The sequence below is a fragment of the Pan paniscus genome, chromosome 11 (assembly GCF_029289425.2).
Source record: "Pan paniscus chromosome 11, NHGRI_mPanPan1-v2.0_pri, whole genome shotgun sequence".
Taxonomy (NCBI): Eukaryota; Metazoa; Chordata; class Mammalia; order Primates; family Hominidae; genus Pan; species Pan paniscus.
The window spans coordinates 27,796,100-27,822,015 of NC_073260.2; the positions used below are offsets into that span (position 1 = coordinate 27,796,100).

At 44.9% G+C, this 25,916-nt stretch overlaps 2 protein-coding genes and 1 long non-coding RNA gene across 3 annotated transcripts in view; all 3 read left to right on the forward strand.

Annotated features, from left to right (window-relative positions):
* Positions 1-6: 6 nt before the first annotated feature.
* LOC129392984 (uncharacterized) lies at positions 7-4,353 on the forward strand. Its single transcript, XR_004673421.3, has 2 exons — positions 7-232; positions 3,830-4,353. It is a non-coding gene; the product is annotated as an uncharacterized LOC129392984 (long non-coding RNA).
* A 7,268-nt stretch (positions 4,354-11,621) lies between these two features.
* On the forward strand, positions 11,622-22,580 carry LOC100978870 (putative protein LRRC37A5P). Its single transcript, XM_003810865.4, has 3 exons — positions 11,622-12,412; positions 16,127-16,382; positions 22,297-22,580. Exons 1-3 carry the CDS (start codon positions 12,355-12,357, stop codon positions 22,343-22,345), a joined length of 363 nt encoding a protein of 120 aa, XP_003810913.3. The 5' UTR covers positions 11,622-12,354; the 3' UTR covers positions 22,346-22,580.
* PTGR1 (prostaglandin reductase 1) overlaps positions 20,084-25,916 on the forward strand; it is a 43,950-nt gene continuing 38,117 nt past the window's right edge. The window contains exon 1 of the mRNA XM_003810866.4: positions 20,084-25,805. The gene's annotated coding sequence lies outside the window, so the exon portion shown is untranslated. The remainder of the gene's footprint in view (positions 25,806-25,916) is intronic.

Consider the following 25,916-nt stretch of genomic DNA (forward strand, 5'->3'; position numbering starts at 1 on the left):
TACTTCCTTCGCAACCCGTTGGTAGGGAGAAGGACGCCTCAGCCACTAGGCTGCTTCCGGTGTGTCACTGAACACCTTCCCGGTCCCAGCAGCTGGAGGATTTGTGTTTGGTAGCACCTGGGGGATGGCTCTGTCCCGGGCGCACTTAGGCGGGGTGTGCGGAGCGCTTTACCTTCCACAGTGCTCGGCACACGCATCCTTTTCGACATCATCACTTGACCTGCTGCAATAGGTAACCTACCTGGCTCTCTCGCATCCCGTTATCAGCGTCAAGAAGATTTGCACGTAGGCCTTTAAAGCCAGCCGCCAGCCCCGGACGCCTTCCTCTCACTAACCCCATGCTGCCTTTCCAAACGGAAGATGAACTTAGCAATTCTAGGCGCTGCCTGTGTACTAGGTAGGGACCCTGAAAGTTCATAGCCATCTAGTTCAGTTTTTCTCAGCCTCCACGCTATTGACATTTTAGACCAGATAATGCTTTGCCTTTGAGGGGCTGCCCTTTGCATTGTAAGATGATTAGCAGCATCCCTGGCCTCTCCACACTAAATGCCAGTAGTGCCACCACCCCCAGTCATGACAATAAAAAATCTCTGTACGCGGGTCTGTGCGTCCACCTTGGGCTACGCGTTCCCGGGACAACCTGCTGGAAGGATCAAGCGATCCTTCCAAAATGCTAGGATTACAGGCGTGAGCCACCGTGCCCGGCCTACATTTGAATTTCAGATAATAATTTTTTAGTATAAGTATGTCCAAAATATTGCATGGGACTATATGGCAACATGAAAAACTTTGCCTCAAAAAATCTGTTTCTATCATTCATCTGGTAAATGTTTATTGAGTCTCTACTCTGAGCTGGGCACTGTTACTTAGGCACTGGGGATACAGTGGTGAGCAAAGTAAACAAGAAGCTCAACTTCAGAGAGCATATATTCTGATGGAGGATGACAATCAGTAACAAATAAATAAACGTTCAGATATAATCAACTATTTTAATAAAGTGAAATCGAATACTGATACATAGCATTATATACTTATAATACATAATGAATATACATTATAATTTTGTATTTCTCATTGAATAAATATAATATATATCTCTCATTACATATATCTCCCTCATTACATATATAATATATATAATCTCATTACATATATATGTCTCTGTCATTACATATATAACATATATGTGTCTATTTTTCACCTCAGCCCACTAAATATTGCATGGGACTATATAGCAACATATACAGTTATATATGTAATGAGAGAGATACATGTATATGTAATGAGATACAAAAGTTATATATATAATAACAATTTTGTGTATCATATATGCTTATTTACATTTGTATCTCATATATGTTTATATATGCTTATATATGCCTTATATATATGCTTATATATATATAATGAGAAAGATAAAATGAATGGAAACACATGGGAGGGTCTCCTGAAATTATTAGGATCGGGATCAATTACAAGCATCAGTTCCAGTAGGAGCTGACAGCTAAACTGACTTTGGAGGACGAATAGAGAATGGCTTGAAGGATGTGAGTTAGAGAGGAGTTTGGGGACAAGGGAGTGTGAAATAAGTACCAAGAAGAGAAACGAGCCATGGGCAAGAAAAAAATAATAATAAAGCTTTTCAAAAAATGAAAGACAACCTATATGACTAGGAGTAGAGGTAAGGAGTGTAGGAGATGAAACTGGAGAAAGCCAAGTTGCAAAGGGTCATTTTATCCCATGTCAAAGAAGTTGTTCCTTATCTTAAGACCAATGGAAAGGCCAATATGGGGTCTTTGAGCAAAAAGTGACACCTTCGGATTGACATTTCAGAACCATTACTCTGCCTGGGAAAATGAGTTGGGATGTATCAGGAAGACCATTAGGAGACAGTTATGAGTCCAAGTAGCCTGTAATCCCAGCACTTTGGGAGGCCGAAGTGGGTGGATCATCTGAGGTCAGGAGTTCAAGACCAGCCTAGCCAACATGGTGAAACCCCATCTCTACTAAAAACACAAAAATTAGCCAGGCATGGTGGCAGGCACCTGTAATCCCAGCTACTCAGGAGGCTGAGCCTGGGAGAATTGCTTGAACCCAGGAGGCGGAGGTTGCAGTGAGCCGAGATCACACCATTGCACTCCAGCCTGGGTGACAGAGCAAGACTCTGTCTCAAAGGAAAAAAAAAAAAAGTCCAAGTAACAGATGCTACAGGTCTATTTCTAGGTAGTGGCTCTGGGAAAGGAAAAGAAATAGAAAAAAGTTAAAATATATTTATGCAGCAAAATGGACAGTATTTAGTCGTTGGTTCTGGAAGAGTGAAGGAGATGAGTGAGTCATGATAATGCCCAGGTTCCCAGTTTAGGCAACCAGGTACCACTCTGGAAACAGGGAACACAGAAGTAAAGCAGACTTATGGAGTAGAATGGGGCATTTGCTTGAAACATGTTGTGTTGTAGATGCCAACAATCTCCACACTGGATCATGTCGTTTCCAAATTTGAAACCTTTGAGGATTCTCATTGACCCTTGCCTCCCGTGAGGCCTTTCAGATATGCAGCTTACCCAGTCCATTTCCTCCATGCAAGCTCCTCTTATAGATGCTCACTGCTACTTGTTCAGGGCTCTTCTTCCCAAATTGAAGAAGTTCCCACGCTGCCTTCAGATAGAGGAAATTTCCCATATTGCAAATTTGGCGATGTAACTTTTACTCAACTTTCCCCTCAGATTAGATTAGAGTTCAAACCCCTGAGTGCTATGGTTTGAATGGATGTGCCTGCTGGGATTACAGGCATGAGCCACCGCGCCCGGCCTCTACAATAAATTTTAAAATTTACTGGGTGCACTGGCTTGCACCTGTAGTCCCAACTGCTTGGGAGGCCGAGGTGGGAGGATTGCTTAATCCTGGGAGTTTGAAGCTGCAGAGATATGATTAGGCCACTGCACTCCAGCTTGAGTGACAAAGTGAGACCTGGTCTCAAAACAACTCCCAGCACTTTGGGAGGCCGAGGCAGGCAGATCACTTGAGATCAGGAGTTCGAGACCAGCCTGGCCAACATGGTGAAACCCCATCTCCACTAAAAATACAAAAATTAGCTGGGCGTGGTGGTGGGCGCCTGTAATCCCAGCTATCCGAAAGGCTGAGGTGGGAGAATCGCTTGAACCCGAGAGGTGGAGGTTGCAGTGAGCTAAGTTTGCACCAGGGAACTCCAGCCTCCGCGACAGAGCAAAACACTGTCTCAAACAACAACAACAACAACAACGAGTTCTATTTCAGCCATAGAAAAGAAAAAAAATAAATGTGTTCGGAGGGTAGATCTCATGTTAAGTGTTGTGACCACAATAAAATAAAATTAAGAAGATCAAATGAGGCTAGCTGAAGCTCACTTCAAAGCAGAGAGAACTTTGGTCCCCTGATATGGCAGTTATTAATTTATTGCCTCTGAGCTTTGAACCCATCCTTCCTTGCCCTAGGGAACGATGCAAAGTCCATTCCCCTTTGCCAGCTGGCTGGATGTTAAACTCTGCCAGTAGAGGGTACTTGAAGGACACTACAAACGTGGAAAAAGAAAGGGATATTTTCTTCTCAAAGCAAACAGATCGATGTGCAGGTTTCCCTGTTCAGCACCAGTTTATTTGCTGCCACATTGGGGATGGCTCTTTTTGTGGGTTGAATTATGTCCCCCCAAAAATATATGTTCAAGTCCTAAATCCTGGTGCCTGTGAATGTGACCTTATTTGGAAATAGGGTCTTTGTAAATGTAATTAGTGAAGTCACTCTGGCTTAGGGTGGACCCTAATCCAATGACGGTGTCTTTTTTTTTTTTTTTTAGACAAGTCTTGCTGTGTTGCCCAGGCCGGAGTGCAGTGGTGCAATCTCTGCTCAGTGCAACCTCCGCCTCCTGGGTTCAAGTGATCATTCTGCCTCAGGCTCCTGACTAATTGGGATTACAGGCATGCACCACCACACCGGCTAATGTTTGTATTTTCAGTGGAGACGGGGTTTTACCATGTTGGCCAGGCTGGTCTCAAACTCCTGACCTCAGGTGATTCGCCTGCCTCGGCCTCCCGAAGTGCTGGGTTTACAGGCGTGAGCCACCGCCCGGCCTCATGTCATCAAAAGAAGAGAAAACAGAGGCACAAGAGAAGATGACCACAGAAGACAGAGGCAGAGGCTGGGGTTATGCTACCACAAACCGGAGAATGCCAAGGATTGCTGGCAACCACCAGGAGCCTGGGGAGAGGCGTGGAACCCCTCCTCCCTCAGAGGCCCCAGAAGGATCCAACCCTGCTAATACCTTGATTTTAGACTTCCCACCCCCAGAACTGTGAGAAAATAAATTTCTAGCTGCTTTAAGCCATCTAGTGTGTGGTACTTTGTTTGTTACAACAGCCCTAGGACACTAATGCAGCTTGAGTCAGTTACTTTGTCACCAGGTTGGTGGCAGCTGGATGGGTGGATTCTGCCTGTATTCACTCCCTTTTTTTTTTTTTCCACATCCACTGCCCTTTACTGTTCAGCCCACTCAGTCACTTTTGTGGAGAAACTCATTTTACAATTCTCCCATTCCTCTGGCATTCTTATTTGGGGCAAGCAGAAAACTCACACGGCTCACACAAACCACTCATAGTGGGTTTAATACTGGACCTGCTAGGTCATCAGGGATACAAAGCAGCCGTTTACTTGCTGACCATCAGAGAGCCACAGAAAAATGCTGACGAGAGATTTTGGAGAGGATTCACCCTGGATCTGTATCTCCCCAACTGGTTCCAGTGCACCCATCAGAGACCATACTGGTTCCAAAATTGTCCACCAGAGGATGCTACCCACTTCTGCACAGCCTGTTGGAGATGTCTAAAAGCTAAATTCCCCAGTTTATAATGGTTTAAATTTTCCCTAGCTATCCTCAGAATTCATGAATGAAGCACCTTTTTAAAACCAAGAACCCAAGAAAGGAAAATAAATCTGTATGATTGGTTGCATAGCCAAACGGGGAAAACTAAAAAAAGCTCCAATACCTGTTCCCCTGGCATACTTCCTATAAGGATGGATGTGAAAGGGATTTTTTTTTTTTTTTTTTTTGAGACAGGATCTCCCTCTAATGTCCAGGCTGAAGTGCAGAGGCAGGATCATGGCTTACTGCAGCCTCAACCTCCCAGGCTCAAGCAACTCTCCCACCTCAGCCTCCTGAGTAGCTGGAACTACGGGCTCATGTCATCATCTCTGGCTAATTTTTGTATGTTTTTTGTAGAACTAGGGTCTCGTTATCTTGCCCAGGCTGGTCTCAAACCCCTGGGCTCACGTGATCCTCAAAGGGGACTTTCGAGCAAGCTAAACCTACTTTTTAAAACCTGGCAGTTGGTTCTGTCAGGGAGGAAAAACATTTGCAGATGAAGATCTCCAGTGTACACCTATTCACTTTTTGTCTAAATAATCTGTGAAGTTGGGTAAACAGGCATTTCAGAAATATTCTCTATGATAAAGTTTTATATGGGAAGCTCAAGGAGATATCCATCTGCTAATTAGCATAATCTCCAGGCAGGTCTGCCTGGCTCAGAGTTCCAGCTTCGCACCACTGTGTCCCACTGAAACAAAATGAAGCACAAACTAGAAGAATAAAGATGTGAGATGTGAATACTCAACAAAATTGTTGATGCAGAGAAGGCTTTTTAAATTAAGAAATGAGCTGGGCGTGGTGGCTCACACCTGTAATCCCAGCACTTTGGAAGGCTGAGGCAGGCAGATCGCCTGAGCTCAGGAATTTGACACCATCCTGGGCAATACGGTGAAACCCTGTCTTTGCTAAAAATACAAAAAATTAGCCAGGTGTGGTGGTGAGCGCCTGTAGTCCCAGCTACTCGGGAGGCTGAGGCAGGAGAATCACTTGAACCCGGGAGGTGGAGCTTGCAGTGAGCCAAGATCGCGCCACTGCACTCCAGCCTGGGCAACAGAGCAAGACTCCATCTCAAAAAAAAAAAAAAAAAAAAGGAAATTTTTCATGAAGTTGATTACATGAAATTTAAGGGTATGCATTAAAACTCATAATATTCAAGAAAAAAATGACAAATTTGGGAATAGATATAGTAAATTTGACAAAGAATTAGTATATTTTACATAAATATTTATATACGTTATTTTAAAAATTAAAAGGTATAATTAAAATCATTTTAGGCCAGGTGCAGTGAGTCACGCCTATAATCCCAGCACTTTGGGAGGCCGAAGTGGGCGGATCACTTGAGGTCAGGAGTTCCAGACCAGCCTGGCCAACATGGTGAAACCCCATCTCTACTAAAAATACAAAAATTAGCTGGGCATGGTGGCGGGCACCTGTAATCCCAGCTAGTAGGGAGGTTGAGGCAGGAGAATCACTTGAACCCGGGAGGCAGAGGTTGCAGTAAGCCGAGATCACGCCACTGCACTCCAACCTGGGTGACAGAGCAAGACTCTTTAAAACAAAACAAAACAAAACAAAGTCATTTTAAATAGTAATGATCTTGAATGGACATTCTCAGAAAAGGAAATCAAACCAGTCAGGATAAATGGAAAGACTTAATTTGATGAGTAATCACAGGAATGCAAACATTAACCACAAATTATCATTTGCCTGACAAAATTAGCAATGATTCTAAAACTTGCAATAGCCAATTTTAGCAAGACCGATCGAAGAGGACAGCTGACACTTTTCTCAGGGCTGCATAAATTCCTAATTGAGACAACTTTTTGTAAAGCAATTTGGTGATTGTAATACCTAGACTAGAAGAGCCCAGGTATTGTTTCAACTCCCAGAAAGTATTTATACCCTTTGACTCAATACTTTCCTGTCTTAAGGAAATAATTCAAAATATGGAAAAGGATGTATGCACAAAGATGTTTATTCTGGCACTATATATGTGTTACCAGGCCACACCAATCTAGAGTTGCAAATGAGGTCAACATAATAACAATAAAAGCATTCTTCTATGGCTGGGCGCAGTGGCTCACGCCTGTAATCCCAGCACTTTGGGAGGCCGAGGCAGGTGGATCACCTGAGGTCAGAAGTTCGAGACCAGCCTGGCCAACATGGTGAAACCCTGTCTCTACTAAAAATACGAAAATTAGCCAGGCGTGGTGGCTCATGCCTGTAATCCCAGCTACTTGGGAGGCTGAGGCTGGAGAATTGTTTGAACCTGGGAGGCGGAGGTTGCAGTGAGCCAATATCGCGCCACTGTACTCCAGCCCAGACGACTGAGCGAGACTCCGTCTCAAAAAAAAAAAAAAAGCATGCTTCTAACTGTCCCAGTCTGCTCCATGAGGCCTGCAGCTGCCAGTAAAGCTTTGTGTTCTATCTCTAGGTTGTCTTGGGTACCCAGCATCTGCTCCTCTATACTCTGGTATGTTTTCTGTGGCTGCATTTACCAAGAAACTTAGTGATGCCACCCATACCCCTATTAGGATCACTGTTGCTGCTACTACAAGTACTGATGCTACTGCATACATGGCCAGCACTCAATGGTGGATCACTTGAGCCTAGAAATTCAAGACCAGCCTGAGCAACATGATGAAAACCCATCTCTACAAAAAATACAAAAAAATTAGCTGGGTGTGGTGGCACGTACCTGTAACCTCAGCTACTCGGAGGCTGAGGTGGGAGGATGACTTGAGCCAGGAGGTTGAGGTTGCAGTGAGCCAAAGTCACCCCATTGCACTCCAGCCAGGGCAACAGAGCAAGACTCTATCTCAAAACAACATCAACAACAACTCTGTGTGTGTGTGTGTGCACACGCGCGCGCGCAATCATCTCTGACCATGGTTTCTCAGGTTTTGTATAATTTAGTTCACCAGTATATAAACTGTACAAGGTCTCTTGCCAGACAGGAAAAGGTATCTAATTATGAACCTAGACTTTCCTATTTGAAGGCTATGCAAATAAAATAAAATCGTGTTGATGGCTTAATCTTTTTTTTTTTTTTTGAGACAGAGTCTCGCTCTGTTGCCAGACTGAAGTGCAGTGGCACGATCTCAGCTCACTGCAACCTCCACCTCCTGGGTTCAAGCGATTCTCCTGCCTCAGCCTCCCAAGTAGCTGGGACTACAGGTGCATGCCACCATGCCCAGCTAATTTTTGTATTTTTAGTAGAAACGGGGTTTCACCATGTTGGCCAGGATAGTCTCGATCTCTTGACCTCGTGATTCGCCCACCTCAGCCTCCCAAAGTGCTGGGATTACAGGTATGAGCCACCGCCCCCGGCTACCTTCATCATTTTAAACACAATGCTGAAGTCTTGATTTTCTACGGAATAGAAAGAGAAAGGTTAGTCTTCCTGAAACATGTGAATAGAATATTCCAGAACATACTCTGTTGAATGTACAAGATTAACTAAGTTTTCAAGGTATTTTGTACTGAAAAAGAAGACATATTGATAACAATTCTATATCTAACTTTCCCATTTGCTTTTCTCTTGGCACAAAGGTATTGTTTCTATTTTTTTTCTTACCTTTTGCTTTCTAAATGGAAAATCCACCTGATTCAATCCTCTTGAATCAATACAAACGCCTCTTTCTCTCTGAAACTCTGCAAAAAAAAAAAAAAACTAAAAAACTAAAGTTGAAAAACATCATCCAAAGAGCACAAGAGAATTGTAACTCACATTGTGCAATTTTACCATTGTCCTCATATTCAGGATCAAGCATACAGATTGATGGAGAAAAGATAGTGTCTCACTGGATTAATTCATTGTTGGATGGGGAAGGTGGGAAGCTCAGCTCATGCTTCCACAGCAGATTCTACCCTGACAAAATCTTACTCCAAAATTGGCATTTAAGCACACAAGTGTTATAGCTTCTGGCACTCATTTCATACAGTCTCACCCCAAACACTGCATGATCTGACTCTCATTCTCCTTGAGTTTCTATTCCAGAACATCACCTGGCACATTTAACCTGTAGTTCAGGTTCTTCCACCCCCGAGATAGCTCTGCAAAAATCGTAGTTTTAGTATCCGGCTATTTGCAGCCCAGGCTGCATTGCTCTGTTCAATTTGTCCTAGGTCCTCAGCTTCTTTCTTTTTTTAGGGACTCTTTTTTTTTCTTTTAGAATTCTAGGTTGGAGGATGCAGGAGTATAAACTATCTTCTATGTATTCTCTTGCTCCAGTGTTTTCTGAAAGCAATTTTCCTTAGGGAGGTGCCTGGTAAATTCAAAATAGTTACTGTTAGCTTTCTGCCAGAAATATTCATCTTCGAACCTTCTTTTGACCCACAGCTCTGGTTCTGTAACTACGTCTGTCTCTACCATGTTCCTCTACTGTGGGAGGAAATTCCTGGGCCCAAACCTCTGTCAGCTTGCATTACTTCCATTCCTTGGCATCATTCTACTAGCCGGTTAGATGTCACAGTGGATATCATAGCTAGGTTGTGCCAGGTTTACAGCCCACCCTCAGTGCCCACCTCCCTGTGTGTCTATGTACATCAGCTGTCCTCCTGAGATGAGAATGACCCACAAGGAAGTGTTAATCTGCAGCTGTGCTTCAGGGACAAATGGTCAAAGAACCAATTACCTCCTCATTTGCAATTGGCTATATTCTTTTTCCTTTGCCCTGCCTTGAATATATTTCTTGAATATAGACCAGTTAGAAGAGCTGCCAAGCTTTAACATATTTAATCCTAACTTCTGTGCATACACCATACAACATTAGAAATTCTGGTGGAAAATTTCCAGGACGAAATTTCTCTTAATGACTTCACTATTGCTAGAGGTTTTACTGATGTACAGAAGAGTTAACATAGCAAGCCTGATTGCGACGTTGGCCTTGGGCTGGTGTCTGGGAACTTGGATTTGAAGCGTGTCCCCACCATTCCCTAACTGACAAGGGTGGTCCATTCTGCCTAGACTGTACAAACAGTGTGGTTTATGCTGAACACCTGCCTTCCTCTGGGGGGTCTGGAATTTTGGTACATGCTAGGCAGAGGGTGCCTTATGTGACTAGACCCTAGTAAAACTTTGGATGTTGAGACTCTAATGGGTTTCCCTCTAATAAGCAGAAACATTGAATGCTTATTGCTGGGGAAATATATTTTCATTGCTGAAGAAAGAGTGCACTGTGCAATTCCTCGTGGAGGGAGGGGGCAGTAGGATGCCTGCCCATGGATTTCCCCAGGCTCCACCTGAGTCTTTCTCCCTCCTCATTACATTGCCGTAATAAACCTTAGCCATGAATACAACTATATTCTGGGTCCCGTGAGCCCTTCCAGTGACTCTCCAAACATAAGGTATCCTTGGGCACCCTCCACATGAGTAATTAGATTGATGAATCCCAATGTCTCCGATAGGGTCGAAGTCACTGGTGCCATCTCCCATCTATGTAACAAAGCTACTCAGTATGTCACAGAGAGTTTAATGAAGCCACTTGTTTAAGTTCTTACTTTTTTCTTTGTTGGTGTCCCCCTGAGCTGGAACTTGGGCATGAGCCCAAGAGTCTGGGCTGAAGTAAGATAAAAGTAACCAACACTGAGCTGAGCACTCACTTTTCCCCTTGATCTTGAACCACTTACTGTCTTTGTGCATCTTAACTCTCTTCCATACAAAGCATTCCTTTCCTACAAAATTTCTCTGCCTCTCATATAAATATTTAAAAATTATTGGCCGGGTGCGGTGTCTCACGCCTGTAATCCCAGCACTTTGGGAGGCCGAGGCGGGTGGATCACGAGGTCAGGAGATCGAGACCATCCTGGCTAATACGGTGAAACCCCGTCTCTACCAAAAATACAAAAAAATTAGCCAGGCGAGGTGGCGGGCACCTGTAGTCCCAGCTACTCGAGAGGCTGAGGCAGGAGAATGGCATGAATCCGGTAAGTGGAGCTTGTAGTGAGCCAAGATCGCGCCACTGCACTCCAGCCTGGGCAACAGAGTAAGACTCCATCTCAAAAAACAAAAAACAAAAAAACACAATTATTATTGTTAGGCTGGGTGCAGTGGCTCACACCTGTAATCCCAGCCCTTTGGGAGGCAGAGGCAGGTGGATCACTTTGAGCTCGGGAGTTCAAGACCAGCCTGGGCAACATGGCAAGACCACATCTCTACTAAAAATACAAAAATTAGCTGGGCTTGGTGGTGCGCACCTGTGGTCCCAGCTACTCAGGAGGCTGAGGCTGGAGAATTATTTGAACCTGGGAGGCAGAGGTTGCAGTGAGCTGAGATCATGCCACTGTACACCAGCCTAGGCGACAGAGTGAGGCCCTGTCTCAAAAAAAAATATATATATATATATATATACATATATATAAAATTATTATTATTTTAGAGACAGAGTCTTACTCTGTCACCTGGGCTGAGGTACAGTGGTGTGATCATAGCTTTCTGCAGCCTCCAACTCCTGGGTTCAAGCAATCCTCCTGCTTCAGCCTCCTGAGTACCTGTGACTACAGGCATGCACCACCATGCCCCACTCATTTTTTTTTAAGTTTAGTAGAGATGGGGTCTCATTATATTGCCCAGGCTTGTTTTCAGATTCTTTTGAATGAAAAAATTAGGACACCACTGAGAGTTGCTAAAAAGTTCCTCCTAAGCGCCACTCATCCATCTGGTTATAAATCCAGGTAAGTAATCCAAATCAGCAGGTCCTACTCACCCTTACCCTTCCCACATAATTCACAAACCAAGGTAATAAGACCTCAATTAAGGAATGACGCCTGTTTCACAGTTCAGCATGACCAACAGCTGATAACTAAACAATGCCCCCAACCTGGCAAGTAAAACCCAAACATAACCCAAAGCCATCTGTGGGTGGCTCCTCTGCCCTTCCGAGGTCTGATTAAATTGGAACAAATCCAAGTTCTATGTTCCATGATAGTCCAAAGTTCTCCCACAATGCCTGTGAGCTCCCTGGGCTTGCCTCCTCCTGCGTCCTGCTAGCTATTTTTAAATGTGAGCTCTATTTTGTTCCAAGATCATTAGGATATTTAGCCCCTTCACCAATTTCCACAAGAAAATTAATTCATTCCAATATTCAGAGGTTCCTTTTTTATTTCTTAGCCAGTGATTAAGGAATCCATTATGTAACCCAGAGCCATTCTCTCTACTCTTTTCTTAAATTTTCCTTCTAAAATGGGGAGTTCCATTTTCTTAATTTTTCATTCTAAATTGGGGAGTTCCAAATTTTTTTTTCTCTCTCTCTTAGGCAAAGCAGTTCATGTCCTTCCTGGAAGTTTTAGTATCTGCCAGTACTGATGCCCAGTTTGCATTTTAAAAGCTCCTTCTAGCTGCTAGATGCTGAAAAGACTGAAAGGAGGCAAGGGGATAGGCAAAGGGACCAGTATCAGGTTATTTTAGGAGATGATGGTTGCTTGAACCAGGTAGTGGCAAGGCTCGTAAAGACAAGTGCATGAATAGGAATATTTTGGAGGAGATGCTGCAGTACTTGCTTATAGATTGGATTGTAGGTGGGTGTTAAGAGAGAAGAATCCCGGATAACTTGCCCACCTCTGGATTTGGCGCTGGAGGTCCCAATTACTAATGGAGAAGGCTAGGGAGAAGTAGGGTTGAGTGGTGTATAGCTAAGGCTTGGTTCAGTTGCTTGTAACAAAATGTCTGCTATACATAGTAGCTTAAACAAGTAATGGCGGCCAGGTGCGGTGGCTCACGCCTGTAATCCCAGCACTTTGGGAGGCCGAAGCGGGCAGATCACGAGGTCAGGAGATCGAGACCATCCTGGCTACCACGGTGAAACCCTGTATCTACTAAAAAAACAAAAAATTAGCCAGGTGTGGTGGCACGTGCCTGTAGACTCAGCTACTCAGGAGGCTGAGGCAGGAGAATCGCTTGAACCTGGGAGGCGGAGGTTGCAGTGAACCTAGATTGCACCACTGCACTCCAGCCTGGGCGACAGAGTGAGACTCCATCTCAAAAACAAAACAAAACAAAAAAACAAGTAGGGCATCATTTTTTTCCTGTAACATCCCAGAACTAATGTTGGGATCCCATGATGTTGTTTCCCAGGGTCCTTCTAACCTTCTGCTTTTTCACTCTCGGCTTGTGGACCTCATGATCATGAAGTGGCTGCTCTACTTCCGTGCATGTTCCATGCAGAAAAAAAAAAGAGAGAGTGTGTTCTGCCCACTTCTAAAAAGCTTTCCTGGAGGCCCTATCCAGTAACTTCTGCTCATACCTCCAGGCAGAATTGTCATGTGATCACTTCTAACAATAAAGGAGCTTGGCTGGCAATTTTTTCGCTAGACATGTTACTATTCTAAACAACATGGGGATACTTGCTAGCAAAGAACCAAGAGAGAATGCAGCTAGAAGCATCTGTTCCAGGTAGAAATCAGTTCAGTTTAGAACATGTTAAGTTTAAGATGCCATGGGGAAAATGTCCAGGTGACTTTTTTTTTTTTTTTAATTCTTGAGACAGAGTCTCCCTCTGCTCTGTCACCGAGACTGGAGTGCGGTGGCATGATCTCAGCTCACTGCAGCCTCAACCACCGGGGCTCAAGCGATCCTCTCACCTCAGCCTCCCGAGTAGCTGGGACTACAGGCACACCCCACCACACCTGGCTAATTTTTGTATTTTTCGTAGAGACGAGGTTTTGCCATGTTGCCCAGGCTGGACACAGGAGGCTCTTCAGCCCATTAATCGATGGAGCCTGGAAGACATCCTGGGCAGGAGATATAAATTTGGGAGTGTTCAGTCTGCTGATGGCCTTTGTCTTTTTACTTGCAGTGGAAAGTATCCTAGTTGGTTCAGAAGAGGTTAGTTATGCAGGAGAAAAGAAATAATCCAGGTAGCCTAGGAAGGTTAGGAGAAATGCATCCCAAGTACATTAACCTTTGGTAGGAGGAGAGAAGCTGCCTCCATTTTCACAGAAAGAAAAGTGAAAGATGGGCCCGGTGTGGTGGCACATGCCTGTAGTCGCAGCTAATCGGGAGGGTGAGGCAGGAGAAAGGCTTGAACCTGGGAGGCGGAGGTTGCAGTGAGCCGAGATTGTGTCACTGCACTCCAGCCTGGGCAACCCAGTGAGACCCTGTCTCAAAAACAGAAAGAAAGAGAGAGAGAGAGAAAGAGAGAAAGAGACAGAAAGAAAGAAAGAAAGAAAGAAAGAAAGAAAGAAAGAAAGAAAGAAAGAAAGAAGTGAAGATGGATGCATATGCAGAAAAGTTTGTAGTCTTGACCATAAAAACACAAAGTCTCTGGTCTAATCTGTTTTAATCTCTCAGTGAAGCATCAGGTAAGAATAGTTGAGGGGTGAGGCTTGAGAACCGTGCGAAAGGATAAAATTGTCATCAAGTTTTGCGAGTAAGCAAATTTCCTGGAGAATCTCTGGGGTTACTGGGCAGTGTCGTGTGTGCCTTTGTGTCGTTTGTGATCATTAGAGGAAAACCAGTCAGTCTAGTTAAGTAATTTTTGCCAACAATGTTCAGGGGCTCATGGGAAGGCGTGGAAAAGTCAGTGATTGCTTTTATTCGGGGTTAGGGTTATACCAGGCGTGACTGATGGAGGAAGAAAAAAGCAAGGAAGCTGAAAGCATTTGCCAGGGAGTGATTATAACAAAGCACCTTGGAATCTTTTTTTTTTTTTTTTGAGACAGGGTCTCTCTGTCACCCACGCTGGAGTGCAGTGGCGTGATTATAGCTCACTGCAGCATCGACTTCCTCAGGCCCAGGTTATCCTCCCTCTTCAGTCTCCCAATTAGCTGGGACCACAGACATGCACCACCATACCTAGCTAATTAAAAAAAAAATTTCGTAGAGCTGGGGTTTCACCACATTGCCTATGCTGGTCTCAGACTCCTGGCCTTAGGCCATCCACCACCTCAACCTCCCAAAGTACTTGGATTACAGGTATGAGCCACTGCGCCCAGCTGGAATCCTATCTGAACTAAATTGAACTGAAATTTATGCCCACTCTGATAATAGTAATACAAAGCTAGAAAACCAGAACCAAGGAAAAAAGAGAACAGAAATAAAATACCCATAAACTGTTTAAGTTGAGCTTTATGCTGTGTCGACTCAGCCAACTCATGATTCCTGGTTCCTCTCCTGGCAGGCATCTTTTCATGAGGCCTGGCAAGTGTGGTGAACGAATTAGCAAACACCAGCATTGCATTTTAGCGCCAGCCAGAACAATCATGCCCAGAAGTGTCCAGGCAGAGCTCTCAGCCTCAGCTTTGGGGACCCAACCAGGAAACGTTTCTTCTTCCCAGCCTTTCAGAAAGATCAAAGACTACAGACCACTCACTTCCTGACTCCCGTTTTCCTGCCAAAAGCTTCTAGCTGGGCAGGTAGTACTCTGGCAGGGAAATGGTTTGTTGTTGTCAAACCCCCGCCCCATACAAAGAGAATCTTGGGGAGCCAACATGGGGCTGGTGGGGTACATGTGAAATGAGATTGTCTGATGTCTGTGTGGAGGCAAGGAGATGGCAAGATGGGAGTGTGTGGTGCACACAAGTCAGTATCGGGGAGATGATAACCTGGAATGAAATCATGAGATAGCAAGCATAGCCCTCCACATACATTGTGTGGTCTCAGAATGCCAGGCAGGAGTTGCGGCTGGGAGACACTTCTGAGATGATGGAGTACAGCCCCGGGACCTCAGTGATGTGTGCAGAGTGGGGCATTAGGGAATACAAGACCATTTTGATTACACATAGGTACACACACATTCACCCTCACACCTAGATCACCACTAACAACCCAGATCCCTGGGTTCCCTGCTGCTACGGTCTAAATGTTTGTGTTCCCACAAAATTCATATGTTGAAATTCTAGTCCCAAGATAATGGTGTTAGTAGGTGGGGCCTTTAGGAGGTGATCAAGTCATGAGGGTGAAGTCTTTAGGGGATCTGAGTCCTCAGGAAAATCCTTTTCCAGAAGTATTTGCCTTTTCAGAACCTTTTATAGAAAACACTAATGTAGAAAACACCACTGCAAGAAATGCCTTTGAAGAAAACATTTTTATGGAAAATGCTACTATGCCAGAAGGCACCATCTCTGAAAACACAACCTACAATCATCCTCCTGCGGCAGATTCCACTGGGACTGCGTTAAACTTAGAGACGACTGTTAAACAAACCAGTGAAACACAGTGGGAATACAACAACGTGGGCACTGACCTGTCCCCCGAGCCCAAAAGCTTCAATTACCCATTGCTCTCATCCCCAGGTGACCAGTTTGAAATTCAGCTAAACCAGCAGCTACGGTCCCTCATCCCCAACAACGATGTGAGAAGGCTTGTTTCTCATGTTATCCGGACCTTGAAGACGGACTGCACTGAGACCCATTTGCAACTGGCCTGTGCCAAGCTCATCTCTAGGACAGGCCTCCTAACGAAGCTTCTCAGTGAGCAGCAAGAATTGAGAACTGTATCAATGAGAGCACGGAAGCCCAGAGTGAACAGAAAGAGCAGAAGTCGAATGAGGTGAGGACCACACAGAAACATGAGACCCAGACTTTCCCATCATTTAGCATATGCCAGGAAAGTGCCCACACAGAAGAACCTGGGACTCCCAGAGCATAGCTTGTCTTGGCCATGTAACTTTGGCCATGACAATGATCTCCCACTTTGCTCATTTAGAGAGTGAAATAGATTAGTACACAAGATAAACTGTAGGCCAGGTGCAAAGGCTCACACCTGTAATCCTAGCATTTTGGGAGGTTGAGGTGCGTGGATCACTTGACGTCAGGAGTTTGAGACCAGCTTGGCCAACATAGTGAAAACCTGTCTCCAGAAAAAATACAAGGATTAGCTGGGTGTGGTGACAAGTGCCTGTAGTCCCAGCTACTTGGGAGGCTGAGGTGGGAGGATCACCTGAGCCCAGGGAGGTAGAGTGTGTAGTGAACCGTGATGGTACCACTGTACTCCATCTAGCCTGGGCAACAGAGTAAGACCCTGTCTGAAAGAAATAAAAAAGAACCTGTAAGCTACTCACCTGTAGTACTGGGGTTTTGAATAGTTAGCTTTCATCCTCTTCATCCTTCTTGTTTTTTTAAAAAAATGTTATTTCCTTTTTTTTTCTCACTAAAAAAGTTCCAGGATATGGCTATAACAACACACTCATCTCGAAAAAAACATTTTTATGGAAAACACTACTATGCCAGAAGGCACCATCTCTGAAAACACAACCTACAATCATCCTGCTGAGGCAGATTCCGCTGGAACTGCGTTCAACTGTGACTATAATAGTGTTGGGGGGTGCCGGGCATGGTGGCTCATGCCTGTAATCCCAACACTTTGGGAGGCCCAGGCAGGTGGATCATGAGGTCAGGAATTTGAGACCAGCCTAACCAACATGGTGAAACCCCGTCTCTACTAAAAATACAAAAATTAGCCAGGCGTGGTAGTGCATGCCTGTAATCCCAGCTACTCAGGAGGCTGAGGCAGGAGAATCACTTGAACCAGGGAGGCAGAGGTTGCAGTGAGCCGAGATCGTGCCATTGTACTCCAGGCTGGGTGACAAAGCAAGACTCCATCTCAAAAAAAAAAAAAAAAAATAGTGTGTGTGGGGCGCACAGCAACATATTCAAGCTTATGTAGAAGGCATTTGAGGTTGGGACATGGAAAAATACTGAGGCACTGTGTGTATGTTATTTGTGCGTGAGAATGAAACTCCTCGACCCTGAAAACAGGACAGGGAGTGGAGTGTGTGGTGTGATAAGGAACGCTGAAAACAGCCTCCTGAGAATACGGTTTGAGTGCTCTTACAAGGCCACAGGTGTCTCACGACCTGACCTCAAGGCAAGCGGATCACCTGAGGTCAGGAGTTCCAGACCAGCCTGGCCAACATGGTGGGACCCCGTCTCTACTAAAAATACAAAAATTAGCTGGGCATAGTGGCTCATGCCTGTAATCCCAGCTACTCGGGAGGCTGAGGCACGAGAATCGCTTGAACCTGGGAAGTGGAAGCTGCAGTGAGCCGAGATTGTGCCACTGCACTCCAGCCTGGGTTACAGAGTGAGAATGTCTCAAAAAAAAAAAAAAAGAAAAGAAAAAGAAAAAAGAAAAGAAAACATCATTTGCGTATACTCACAACTTAAAATAAGCAAATTAATAAGGCTGTGGCGGGTCGGGGGGCAGTTAAAAAAAGAAAATCTTTGACCAGGTGCAGTGGCTCATGCCTGTCATCCCAGCACTTTGGGAAGCCGAGGCTGGTGGATCACCTGTGGTCAGGAGTTCGAGACCAGCGTGACCAACATGGCAAAACCCCATCTCTACGAAAAATACAAAAATTAGATGGCGTGGTGGCGAGTGCCTATAATTCCAGCTACTTGGGAGGCTGAGGTAGGAGAATCATTTGAACCCAGGAGATGGAGGTTGCAGTGAGCCGAGACCACACTGTTGCACCCCAGCCTGGGCGACAAGAGAAAAACTCCATCTCAAAAAAAAAAAGAAAAGCAAAAAAACTTTGATTAATCTTATTCCTGATTCATTCCCTAAATCTTTTTTTTCCTTTTTTTTTTTTTTTTTTTTTTTAGACAGTCTCACTTTGCCAGCCATGCTGGAAGGCGGTGGCACAATCATAGCACACTGCAGCCACAATCTCCCAAGCTTCAGGTGAGCCTCCCACCTCAGCCTCTCAAGTAGCTGGAACTACAGGCATGCCCCACCACAGCCAAGTAATTTTTAAAATTTTTTGGTAGAGATGAGTTTCTCGCTATGTTGCCCATGCTGGTCTTGAACTCCTGAGTTCAAGCAATCCTCTCACCTTGGTCCCCCAAAGTGCTGGGATGACAGGAGTGACCCACTGCACCCGGCCACCATTCCCTAATTCTTTCCTAGAAAATTACCAAGTCAGAGGCTGCTTCAGAGAGATTCTGCCCCAAGTGGATTAGAACCACAGGGAGGCTCTCAATTTAAATTTACCTTCCTCTCATCCCACAAATGCCTGGACACAGAAACACTGCACCTAGTTATGTTTTTAAAATTTATTTTAATTAACAAGTACAAATTATAAATATGTATGGAGTACAACATGATGTTTTGATATCTGTGTACATTGTGGACTGGCTACATCAAGCTTCTTAACATTTTATTACCACTGATGAGGTTAAAATATGCTAGTCTGGTGCACAGAGTAGTTAAGCTAAATGCACTTGAAAGATGGCAGGTGCAAGAAGATAGCTGTGATCTTCATGCTATTTCTTTTTTTTTTTTTGAGATGGAGTCTCACTGTGTTGCCCAGACTGGAGTGCAGTGGTGCAATCTTGGCTCACTGCAAGCTCCGCCTCCGGGGTTCACGCCATTCTCCTGCCTCAGCCTCCTGAGTTGCTGGGACTACAGGTGCCCGCCACCACACCCTGCTAATGTTTTTTTTTTTTAATTTTTTTTGTATTTTTAGTAGAGACGGGGTTTCACCATGTTAGCCAGGATGGTCTCCATCTCCTGACCTCGTGATCCGCGTGCTTCAGCCTCCCAAAGTGCTGGGATGACAGCCTTGAGCCACCGCACCTGGCCTACTATAATATTTTTAAAATGTAAAAACCATTATTACCTTGCAGGCTGTACAAAAATAGGCAGTGGGCTGGATTTGGCCAGTTTGCCAACTCCTGATCTAATCTTTAGTTCATATTCAAATTTTACCCGTTGTTTCAACCATGATCTTTATAATTATCTGCGCCCCTCCCCAGCCATGTAATTCAGCTTCATCTCGTTATCATATCTCTTTAACAGTTCCTCAATCTTTCTTTGACTCCATGACCTTGACACTTTTGAAACTTACAAACTAGCTGTTTTGTAGAAGGTCCCCCAATTTGAGTTTGTCTGCTGTTTCCTCATGGCTAAATCCAGATTATGTATTTCAGTCAGGAAACCACAGAATTGATGTTGTGTCCTTCTCAAGGCATAATATGAGAAAGCACAGATAATATCTGTTGGTCTCATTGATGATATTGACTTTGACCTCTTATCTGTCAGGTTTTTCCACCGTAAAGTTACCTTTTTCCCCTTTAATAAACAATCTGTGAAGAGATACGCTTAGAACATGTAGACACTCTGTTCCTTATTAAACTTTCACCTTCTTTTAGCTTTCATGATTCTTGCCTGAGTCAATTATTAATAAATGGTTTCAAAACTGTGGCATTCTACTGTCAGGAATTTTTTTTTTTTTTTTTTTTTTCCTTGAGACAGGGTCTCTCTCACTCTGTGACCCAGGCTGGAGTGCAGTGATGTGATCTCAGCTCACTGCAACCTCCACCTCTCAGGCCCAAGCGATTCTCATGCCTTAGCCTCCACAGTAGCTGGGACTATAGCTGTGTGCCACCATGCCAGGCTAACTTTTGTGTTTATAGAAGAGATGGGGTTTCGTCATGTTGGCCAAGGTGGTGTTGGACTCCTGGCCTCAAGTGATCCACCCACCTTGGCCTCCCAAAGTCCTGGGATTGCAGGCGTTGAGCCACTGAGCCCAGCCCTCCTTTTCTTACTTCTGTGTTTATGAACTCTTGGTAACTTATTTTAGGGGTGATAAAATATGTTCATCCATTAACATATTTTCTGTTACTTATTGATTGATTGATTTTTACCTTAAACTATTAAGGGTTAACCATTAACATGTTAATTGCTATCGTTAATTGTAGGGTGCTACAATAATAAAATGCTAATTTTATTGCCGGTTTTTATGTGCAGATTGTCTTAGATTTGGCCAATGGAAGAAGCTCCTTTAAGGTGGTTTCTGTGTTCCTTTTGACACATCCCCTACTCTTTCGTGTTTCCATCACATTTTGCACACTTTCTTACTGACTGACGCAAAAGGATGTTTCAGGGTTTTTTTGTACTTTCGTTGCCCTTGTCTCAGCCCAGCCATCCATCAAGAGGCAGAAGTCCCACCACAGAATTACAGCAGACGCTACCCAAGTGGAGACAGGAGGGTAGAAGGAGAGGCTGGAAGGGGAAGCTAGGATGAGATGACATTCCAAGACGTGCAGCATGTTTGCATGCCAGAAATGACATCGCTGATAGGGGTTTACAGAAATCTCATTAGTAACCTTCCCTAAGTTTGTTCTTACCTACAAAAGGAATCTACTTCACCTGTACTGGAAAGCTGAAAGTGCAGGGGGCCGAAGGCCCGTGGGACATGACCAACTCAGCATTCCGCTGGAGGCTATATGATCAAACAGCAAATTGTTTATCATGAATGCAGGATGTGGGCAAACTCACACTGCCCTGCCACCGAAAGCTTTGCTGAGGGATATCACTCCCTGGCGCCGGGCTCTTTTGTATTCTTTGTACTCTTTCTCTTTATTTCTCAGACCAGCCGACACTTAGGGAAAATAGAAAGAACCTACGTGGAAATATTGGGGGTGAATTCCCCCCATAGTTATCTACTGAGAAAATTAGGGCCTATTGTTCAAAGGATGCAGTCTCGCAAGCCTGCTGTGAACCAGACGGCCGACTGACAATTACTCAACTATCACCCCTGCTTCTCGCTATCTCTTTTACCTAATAAATACGGAGGGCTGTGTAAAGCTCAGGACCCTTGTCCACTAGAGGCTAGGTTCCCGCTGACTCCTTCTTCCAAATATACTCTTTTGTCTACTGTCTTTTATTCCCGCGTTTGCCCCCTTTGTTCAGTCCAATAGATCTGCGGCATAGTGGCACCCCCAACAGCAACAGAATTGGGCTGTCAACGTGAATGGAACAGAGAAAAGTGTAGGACTTTGACATGGACTGAGATTCAAATCTCAACCCTGCTACTGACTAGCTATGTGATCTTGTCTACGTTGTTTTACCTCTCAGACTTTCAGTTTCCTGAGGCTCCAAGGAAGATGACGGTAATATTTGCTTCTGAAACTGCCCCTATAAACTTTATAAAATTAGGCCGGGCACGGTGGCTCACACCTGTAATCCCAGGACTTTGGGAGGCTGAGGCGGGTGGATCACCTGAGGTCAGGAGTTCACGACCAGCCTGACCAATATAGTGAAACTCTGTCTCTACTAAAAATACAAAAATTAGCCTGGTATGGTGGTGTGTGCCTGTAGGCCCAGCTACTCAGGAGGCTGAGACAGGAGAATTCCTTGAACCCAGGAGGTAGAGGTTGCAGTGAGCCAAGATCATGCCACTGCACCCCAGCCTGGGAGACAGAGCGAGACTCCATCTCAAAAAATATATAAAATTAATCAGGAAAGAAGGGAGGGAGGGAGAAACAAAAACAAACCAAGCTGGCAGCAGGTTCAGCATTCATGATTAACTCGGCACACTCTCCCATCTGCTTCCTCACACTTTGGTGCCTATTGTTCTAGAATCACTAGACCCAGTTACAAGATTATAGTTCACCTTAACTGCTCTTTAAATAGCAACTCGAACATTATGAAATGTTTTCACTTTGAGATATTCCTTCAGGTCCTGCATATGGAAGAAACTACTGATGTCAGCTGAAGGACCACACTGATGCAGCTGACCTGAAGGACTCCCCGAGGAGCTACCTCATCAAAAAATACAGTTTCCACTTTGCGATGATTTTATTCCCCTTGCCCCAACCGACCAGCAACCCCAATTTTCCAGCCCCTCACTCTCCACAATCCTCTTAAAGCCCCAGGCCAGAACTTCTTGGGAGACAGATTTGAGGGTTTCCTTCCACTTCCTTGCTGGGTGGCCTGTGATCATTAAACTCTTTCTTTGCTGCATCCCTGCTGTCTTAGTGTAATTGGTCTATACTATGCAGTGGGCATGCAAACCTGTTGATGACCCTTCCTTGGGTCATCATGAGGACTAGAAATACTGGATACCAAGGGCTATTCTAGTGCGAGATTGCATCTCCTCTGTGCTGTGCAGAGAGGATAATCACTATCTCTTCAAACGCAGTGTTCCACATGTATTCAGGAATTCCTGCAATTATGAGACAAATATTACTGTTTGTTGTTATAATTATTTCTCAAGCATTATCCCACCAGACCAATGAAATGGAAGTTGTAGAGGAAAAAGTGGGGGACAAATCTGTCTGTTTTTGTTTGTTTGTTTGTTTTTGAGAAAGAGTCTTGCTGTGTCGCCCAGGCTGGAGTGCAGTGGCATGATCTTGCCTCACTGCAACCTCCACCTCCTGTATTCAAGTGATTCTCCAGCCTCAGCCTCCCAAGGAGCTGGGACTACAGACGCCCGCCACCATGCCCAGCTAATTTTTGTAGTTTTAGTAGGGATGGGGTTTCACCATGTTGGCCAGGCTGGTCTCGAACTTCTGACATCAAGTGATCCACCCACCTTGGCCTCCCAAAGTGCTGGGATTATAGGCATGAGCCACCACCCCTGACTAAGTCTGTCTGTTTTTGAAGTACAAAAAAAAAATCCAAAAGAAATTTCCACCAAACAGATAACAATGACTTTTGCTTTTTATAGTGTACACATCTGTATTATCTGAATTATTTGATAAAAAAAGCATTTTTTAATTACTTGTTTGTTACTGCTTTATTGTTTTAAGTGAACTGTTCCCTCCACAGTTAGATCAGAACTCATTGAAACCTAAGATCAGAGAACTGAATTGAGTAGAGTTTTGTCTTGGGGTAAAGCAAAGGAAAATCTTTTTCCTTGATCCTTTATTCCATATTCTAACTCTCTGTGTGCGAGTATGTAACAGCTGTGATTTAACTTAATCACCATGACTTGACAAGCTGCAGCCTTTGAGACTGACTGAGTCATCAAGTTTGGGAAACAGATTTTGTTTGACCTGGTGCGGCCCAATCTTATCTGTATCTTCAATTTATGGACAAGTGAGTAAATATGTGAGCCACTCTGTGTTTCTGGCACTTTTTTCTCTTATTCTTACTTTGCAAAGACTTTTTATGCCTGCAATTTTATTAACACTTCTAATATCCAAAAGAAACAGTGATTCTGTAACAAGTTATCTTAAAAGAAAAAAAAAAGAGAGAAGCAGAATGCGATATGTAACCCAATACCGTTTCTATAAATTAAATGTATATGACCACAGTGCACATTATGTAAGAACATGGAAAAAAAAACTGTATGCAAATCAAATACATCACAGTAGTTACCTATAGTAGGAGGAGAAAAGCAGGAAATTGAGTTTTTTTGGTTTTCTTTTGAGACGGGATCTCACTTAGACACCCAGGCTAGAGTGCAGTGCCACGATCGCAGCTCACTGCAGCCTCCACCTCCCAGGTTAAAGCTATGTTGCCCACACAAGTCTTGAATGCTTGGCCTCAAGTGGTCCTTTTGTCTCAGACTCCAAAAGTGCTAGGATTACAGGCATGAGCCACAGCACCCAGCCTGGGAATGGAGTTTTGTTTTATTTTAAGTTACATAAATTAATGAGAAGGGAGAGAGTGAGAAAGAAAGAATTTGGCAGACCAGTGGGGATAAAGTGCCACCAACTCTGATTAGTGTGAAGAATTCAACTCTCGGCATTGTGTTTTTAGGGTCCATCCAAGTTGCTTTATGTACATGGAACCCAGGGCTTCTGATGCTGCGTATATCCCGTGGCATGCGTCCACCACGCTTGGTCCACACACTCTGTTATGGGCTGAACTGTGTCTTCCCCAATTTCATGTGTTAAAATCCCCAAGTCCCAGTACTCAGAATGTAACTGTATTTGTAGACAGGGCCTTTAAAGAGGTAATTAAGGTTACATGAGGCCATATTAGTGAGCCCTAATCCACTTGACAGTATTTGAAGACAAGGCCTTCAAAGACGTGTTTAAGTTAAACGGAGGCTGACAAGTGGGGCTCTAATCCAATATGGCGGGTATCCTTACAAGGAGAGACATTGAGCCGGGTGTGGTGGTGGGCCTGTAATCCCAGCTTCTAGGGAGGCTGAAGGAGGATCACCTGAGTCCAGGAGTTCAAGGCTGCAATGAGCTATGATACCCACCATTGCACTCCAGCCTGGGTGACAGAGCAAGACCTCAAAATAATTAAAATTAAATAAATTAATTAAAGACATTGAATCTTCATAATGACTGGAAGTTAGGCATTCTTCTTATCCCCATCTTGCAGATGGCTGAACTGAGTGAGGCAAGGAGAAGGTAAGTAAGTCTTTGAAAGCTACACCACTAGTAAGTGGCAGGTGCAGGCTTCGAACCTGCAGTCGTCTAATACCAACGACTTAGCTTCACGTTCAACCCCTGCCTGAGACCACCTCTCCTTGCAGAAGCCAGGTCAAGGCCTCATGTTTGCTAGGGTGTGATGGGTGGGGTGCCTCAGTGGCAAGAGTGCTCACTCCTGCCTGGGGGAGTCTGGCAAGGGTTCACAGAGGTGACCTTGAATTGGCTGATGGAAGGCGAGTAGGTGTTCAGCAGGCGGACTGGGGACAGACAGGCAGGGTGTCTGCACCGCAGCCCTGGGCGAAACCTTGCACTGCGGGCAAGCGGCACGGCTGACGGGGAGCCAAGGGATCGGAGCCAGCACCGGGGGCTTATTAGGGCTGCGGCCGCCCCAGGCCCTGCCTTTGGACCCTTCCGGCCTGCTTGGCAGATGCCACGGTTGGTTCCCCCAAGGGGCATATTTCCGCCGGGCTCCAAATTAGGACCCCAGGCGGAGGTCCAGTGTCAGCTGGACAAAGTTCTGTTAGGAATTTTCCTATCAGGAGTTCCCAACCCCCTACACGCACACAAACGGGCGCGCGGGCGCGCACGCACACACACGCACACATGCACACATACGCGCGCGCACATGCACATAGGCACACAGAGATACGCGCGCGCACACACACAAATGCACTCAGATTTCCCGGACCCTGGTTTTCCTCCTGTGACCCTTTCGGGGCCGGGCTCTCACCCTAAAGAAGCAGCCCCGCCCTGGGGTGGCCCCACCCTCTCTTGGTACCTGTCATAAGTCGGACCCCGGGCGCCCGGCTGCGCAGTCCCAGCCGCCTTCCCCAGGCAGTGGAACCTTCGGGCTCCTGTAAGTAGACCTCCTGCTTTCTTTCCTTCACTTTTCTCCCTCCTCTAACCCCCTTGCTTTCTTCCTGCCAAGTTTCTAGACGCCCCAGTGGAGGAGGTTTGCTCTTAGACC